Source organism: Triticum aestivum, chromosome 7A (genome assembly GCF_018294505.1).
Source record: "Triticum aestivum cultivar Chinese Spring chromosome 7A, IWGSC CS RefSeq v2.1, whole genome shotgun sequence".
NCBI classification, from domain to species: Eukaryota; Viridiplantae; Streptophyta; class Magnoliopsida; order Poales; family Poaceae; genus Triticum; species Triticum aestivum.
The window spans coordinates 20029632-20035631 of NC_057812.1; the positions used below are offsets into that span (position 1 = coordinate 20029632).

Genomic DNA, 6000 nt, shown 5'->3' on the forward strand with positions numbered 1-6000 from the left:
CTTGCATGTTGAAAGACATATGGTAGTGGAGGTGGGCCTTTCATCGTGCATGTTGTGTGATGATGTGGCATTCTTGCATGTTGAGAGAAATAGTTAGTGGGGGCTAGCTATTTAGATATGTATGTTTGCATGTTGAGATGAATCTTTTCTCAATGCATGTTTCATGATGAAGTGACATGCTTGTATGTTGAAAGACATATGGTAGTGGAGGTGGGCCTTTTCTCGTGCATGTTGTGTGATGATGTGATATTCTTGCATGTTGAGAGAAATAGTTAGTGGGGGCTAGCTATTTAGATATAGAAGATAACTAGCTTCATCCCCATGTAGCACGATCACATTTAGTTGCTAGGTGATGTAATTCAACTATGCGAATCGTAGAGTCCCACGTTGTTGGCCTCGAGTGTGGCTGCAGACATTGGTTGTCGCCGCACTGCTGCGAACCGTAAGTGGCAGCCATAGTCGTTGACATGTCTGAAGCGAAGGGAGGAGGCAATGTGATGGTTGGGTCTTGAGCAAGTTGGAGACAAAGCAACAACGAGGCCACCCAAACCATTTTCCCAGCCAATAAAACAGTCCTCTAAAAATCTGATGAAAGAAGTTCCGGAAAAGAAGCGTAGCGAAGCCATCGAATAGAGAAATCGAGAGCCACATGCCACCGAATAGCCGCCGTTAGCTCGATCCCTCCAAAATGTTTTTCAGGTGCTTCTCGAAATGTTAGACGCAATTTGCCTCCCTAGATGTGATTGCTGGTTGTTTAGGGTATTTTTTTACCCTTTGATGTCGCGTGAAGTTGCTTGTATTTATCTGGCCTGCCTAATTGAAAAGCACAAACTATCTATTCATGGAAAAAGAGGTTTCATGTGTTTCTCATGCATAGCTACTACTCTGGTACCACTAGTACAATACACAATAAAGTCCCTCACGTGTTTGTGTTTAAGTTCACTGAATCTCTCTTGATGTAGGTAAAAGTCTTGAAGATCAAGGTCCACAAATACAAAAAAAAAAGTTAACAAAACTGGATTAAAATGAACTCTTGTCGTGCAATATATATACCCACCATTCCAACAGGATCATTGACACACTTCATCTAAGCACTATCCACTTATATAATAGCTTGAGTTTAGTATGGCTTGCTGGGTGCATTTCGCTTAGGGCTGCTCATATTTATATATGTCATGAGTGGGGCAAATGCCGAGAAGTACCTCACTCATGGTAGAATTAAAAGGTCGCAACAAATAGCATGTGATGTTTTGGTAAAGAAATGATGATATATGGGCCACGCACAACATTTATCACTTGTTGACCTCCTATAAATAACCAGTTTCATCCCCACGCAGCAGAATCATTTTAGTTGCTAGGGGGAATGGCAAAGTGTAGAAGGCAACGAGGCTGAAGAGGGTGAATGGCAGAGACTCACACAAAGCGTCATCTAGTGTGGAATGGGATGTATCAAAAAATTAAGTCAAGGATGAGTACAAACACAAAGTTCAGAACTGAATGATGTGGCTAGCAAGCAGGAGAGAAGTTAGGGCTCTTTTTTGCTTTAGAGGCTTAAACAACGTGGCTCTTTGTTGATAAAGCAGTGCGATTCAGCCTATATATCTTTCATATTCAGATTTCATCACAGAAGTGACATGTGGTTAGGTTGCCTCATGTAATAGTTTTTGGAATTCCAATCACGTAAAGTTTCTTAAGCCATTGTGCACATGTAATCCTTGGTGGTCTCCTTTGATTTAGGAAATCTATATATATCGGGTGATTCTTAAGCCATTGTGCACATGTAATCCTTGGTGGTCTCCTTTGATTTAGGAAATCTATGTATATCGGGTGACCGATTACCTCTCGTGTCAGTCGCCTCGCATCAGCGTGTCACACGCTCCATCCATCCTCTGTTTGTGGGCCTCATCCAAGCCTTAACTCGTCGACGACCTCTCGTAGCCACTTGTTTCATTGCGTACCTCATTCTAATTTCTATCGAGTGCTAATCCATTCCCCCATCACCTACCTCTTGCTCCTTCCCTACCCTCATGGATGAGATCCTCCTCTCACATCTCTCCTCAAGCGTGAACCTCCATCGTCCCCTACCTCCTCCAGAGCAGAGACATTGCCGCAGGGGGCGGTGGCCACCGCACCGCGCTGCACTGCCGCTACACCGGCAACTCGGCGCTGTAAGGTAGCCACACTCCATGTGTCAGTGCTACAATGGCCTAGTGCGGGTGATGCAAAGGGGTCCGTAGGCGCTTGGAAGGTGGTGCATAGGTGTTGTGACCGACGCGTGATGTTGCTGTGATGGGGCGCGCACGAGTTGCGACAGACGGCGTTGGAAACTATGACATGCGCGTGGCGAAGCTTCAACTGGCATTAAACATGTTGCTACTGGACCGGCAAGCATATGATGCTTCACTGACAAGCCATCTATTCCTCATGCGAACGCGCAACGCGGAGTAGGTGGGGTGGTGCAGCGAGCGGAGTGTGAACGGCGAACATGTTGCGACTAGAGCATCGAGCGGAGCGTGAACGTGCAGGGTCCTGCTGTGGCTGGGACGCATGTGCTGCCCACAGAGGCATGTGAGAAGGAGGACTGCTTGGAATCATGTGTGTGTGAAGTTGTATCCAGCAACCATGAGGGTGGCATTCGGAGGCCTGGTGCAGCGATCGACCGAAATAGGCGATGTAATTCATCGATTTGAATCGTAGAATCCAACCCGGTTGGTCCAGTGTGTAGTTCAACTCGGTTTAATAACTTTACCGTTTGGGCGTTCGAGTGTGGGCGGTGACGGTCCTGCATCCAGTGATGGTTGCAGCTGCAGCAATGGTCGTCAGCGCATTGCTCTGAACCAGAAGTGGCATCCATTGTCGTCTACGTGTCTGAGGCGAAGGGATGCGAGAGAAGGCAAGGCGATGGTTGGGTCTTGAGCAAGTTGGAGACAAAGCAACAACTAGGCTGCCCAAACCATTTTCCCAGTCAATAAAAAAGTCCCCTAAAAATCAGGTAAAAGAACTTCCAAGAAAGAAGTGTAGCGAAGGCCAGCGCTCTGTGCCAGTCGACCGACCCAAGCGACACGTCAGCTGTACCACGATCATTGGATTAGTCCACCTGTAACCGTCAGATTAGACACCCTCCCCCACCCACATCATCTTTTTCTTCCCTACAACTTTGTCTGACATCAGAGCGAGAGAGAGGATAAACATCGTTGACCTTTAGTGATGAAAATAGTTTACTTCATATATACAACCCTTTTTAAATAAAACATGGAAATTTTTTAAATACATAAACCGTACATGACTAAAATAAATTTATACACGAACAACTTTGCAAATACCCGATGAACATTTTTCAGAATAACAAATAAATAAATGTGTGTACAATAAATTCTTTTTATTTTCTACAATATAATTTTTATATTTTAAAAAATAATGAACATATTTTCTCAACCTGGGAAATAGAGATATTTCCCCAGAGAAATAGGCCAACCCATGTCGCACCCTGCATGAGTGTTAGCTCTAGTCTTGCACGCACTAGGCGCAGTATAGAAGCACTCGGCTGGATTTTTTTTATTAAAAATGTAGACATGTTTGGTTGTCTGCATCGTTTTTTTCCCCTTTGCATTTTTGTTCCAATTGGGTCTGTTCGACATTGATGCGGAGTCGACCAGGGGAGACTCTCCCCTTTCAGGCTCCCTCCACCACACCTTCGAGAGACAGATCTGGCAACCCGAGCGGGCCGGGATCCTGATTGCGGGGTAAGGTGGGTGGGGGGAGGGTAACATAGGTAAGGAGGCCGGAGAACTGAGCAGCCTACGCGACTAGAGAGATTAACGGCACCAGCCATAAGCAGGGCTACCTCCCCGGCGACCAAAGCTCAGTGCACCGGTGTAGGGCAGGAGAGCCTTACCACCACCTTCACCGGAGGCCGCACGGCAGTTGGCGGCGTCCATAAGTGGCGGCGGGAAGGGAGGGAGATGAGGGGGGTGGCTCGGGCGGCTAGGGTTTCGTCGCCCCGAATGGCCGACGCGGGAGCCGCGAGTGGGCGATGGTTCGGCTTTCTTACTCACTGTTCCGCGGAACTCTTTAGAAGCGTCACATATGTTTTCATGAGGTTTCGTTGTCTGCTTCTTGAGGTTTCATCGTGATGACAGGCATCTTCTCCCCAACTCCCTGTAGACAAAAAAAAAAAAAACTCTCTGTAGATTTCCACTGCAGTTCTTGTCCACCAGACACGAACGACACCCAAGAAAAGTCTACTACTTCCTTCGCAGAAAAAGAAGGGAAAAGTCTTCGTGATTTCTCTCTCTATCAGTGTTCTCCGTGCACGTACCTTTCCACAATAGAAGAAGAAGTTGCCGCGCAACCTCCTCCAGTCTGTGACAGCAACCCTAAGTTAATGCCGCGCCATTAATCTGACACGGACCCGTTCCAAACCTACCGACTTGATTTCCCGTCGGTATCAAACGCGCAGCGTCGCTCGGACTTCCTCCCTCCAGTCGTCTCCCGCCACCGCGTCGTCCAGCGCCTTCTTAACCAACACCAAGCAAAATAGGCAAGCCAGAGTCAAGTTCTCGGGCGCACGAGCTTGCCGATGGGTTGCCTGCGGCGCCGGCCGGAGCCGGCGGCCATCGACATCACCTGGGTGTCCTGCCGGGGCGTCAGGTCGTCGCTCCCGTTCCACACGCCGTGCCTCTACGCCTCCGTCTGTCTGACGCCGTCGTCCGCCCGCAAGAACGTCCGCCGCCGCCGCGTCAAGACCCCCACCGACCGCGCCGGCGGCGAGAACCCCGAGTGGGACGAGCGCCTGCGCCTCCCCCTTCCCGACGACGCCTCAGAGGACGAAGCCGCGGGGAAAAAGAAGGACGGGCACGTTGACAACCACGACGGCGTCCTTCTCGTGCGGTTCGAGCTCAAGGCCGAGGTGGCCGTCCTCGGGGACGTGCTCGCCGCGTCGGCCGTCGTGCCGCTCTCCGACCTCGTCGCCGACGGCAGGACGCGCCGCGTCTCCTACCAGCTGGCCTCGTCCGAGGACCGCAGGCAGCCCAACGGCGTCATCTCCTTCTCCTACGCCTTCCACCACGGAAGCACCGTCGACGACGACCAGGAGGACCGCAGCAGCGACGGTGAGCCCGTATCGCCCGCTAGCCCGGCCCCTCCCCCGCCGCTGCCTCAGTCGACGGCGTCGTCCTCCGGGATGTACCCGGTGATAGACTGGGGGCCACTGGAGCACCTCGCGGTTTACCCGCCGGTGAACAACGACACGGTCACGTCCTCAAGCTCATCGGAGCCGATTGCGGTCTACCCGCCGTTGCAGGAGACATCGAGCCGTGGAATTTACCCGACGGTGGGCGAGCCGGATAGCAGTTTGTACCCCACAGTAGACTTTGCTCCGGTGAGCTGTTACCCGCCGATGACGGCGCCGTACTACTACGGTGGTGGTTTCGGGTGTCCGGCAGCTCCTGCATGGGACGGGCGATGTTTGTACGGTTGAAACCTCGGTTTCCACCCTTGTTTTTCCAGCGTTTCGTTGGACGGTGTGCCGACGGCTTGTACTTTTTCCCGTAAAATTCACGTGGTGATGCCAGTGCACCAGTGAGGCTGGGGTTGTGCTGTGTGTTATTGGTGGTATTCGATATGTTCGAGCCGATCAAATTCGTATGTATATTTGTGAAATTTGTGTATGTTGTCAGATGTGCTTGATAAATTAAGGGCACCTTTGATTTGAAGGTCTTTTATAGGAAATTTCCATATGTTGGTGGTTTTATTAGTAGAATTGAATCCTGTGAATTTTTTTATGAAATCATTTCCACTGTACTCTCCACGAAAAATCTAGCATCTACTCCAACCTCATGAAAAAAAATTGTTTTGTTGTAATACAATTGAATATGAGACATTTTACAGAACATCAACTGGTTTTGGGCCCTTTTTTTGTGATCAGATGGTCTGGATGCATGAATACTACACCAAAAGTATACTTAGGCGCCATGGACATTTTGGGTAGTTCAGCATCAT

At 49.7% G+C, this 6000-nt stretch overlaps 1 protein-coding gene across 1 annotated transcript; it reads left to right on the forward strand.

Annotated features, from left to right (window-relative positions):
* The first annotated feature begins 4498 nt into the window (after nt 1-4498).
* LOC123154415 (uncharacterized) lies at nt 4499-5783 on the forward strand. Its single transcript, XM_044573160.1, has one exon. The coding sequence runs from the start codon at nt 4580-4582 to the stop codon at nt 5477-5479; it is 900 nt and encodes a 299-aa protein (XP_044429095.1). The 5' UTR covers nt 4499-4579; the 3' UTR covers nt 5480-5783.
* Nucleotides 5784-6000: the final 217 nt, after the last annotated feature.

What these genes read in the sequence shown, in the direction of transcription:
- LOC123154415 (XM_044573160.1), top strand. Translation starts at nt 4,580, where the DNA reads ATGGGTTGCCTGCGGCGCCGGCCGGAGCCGGCGGCCATCGACATCACC.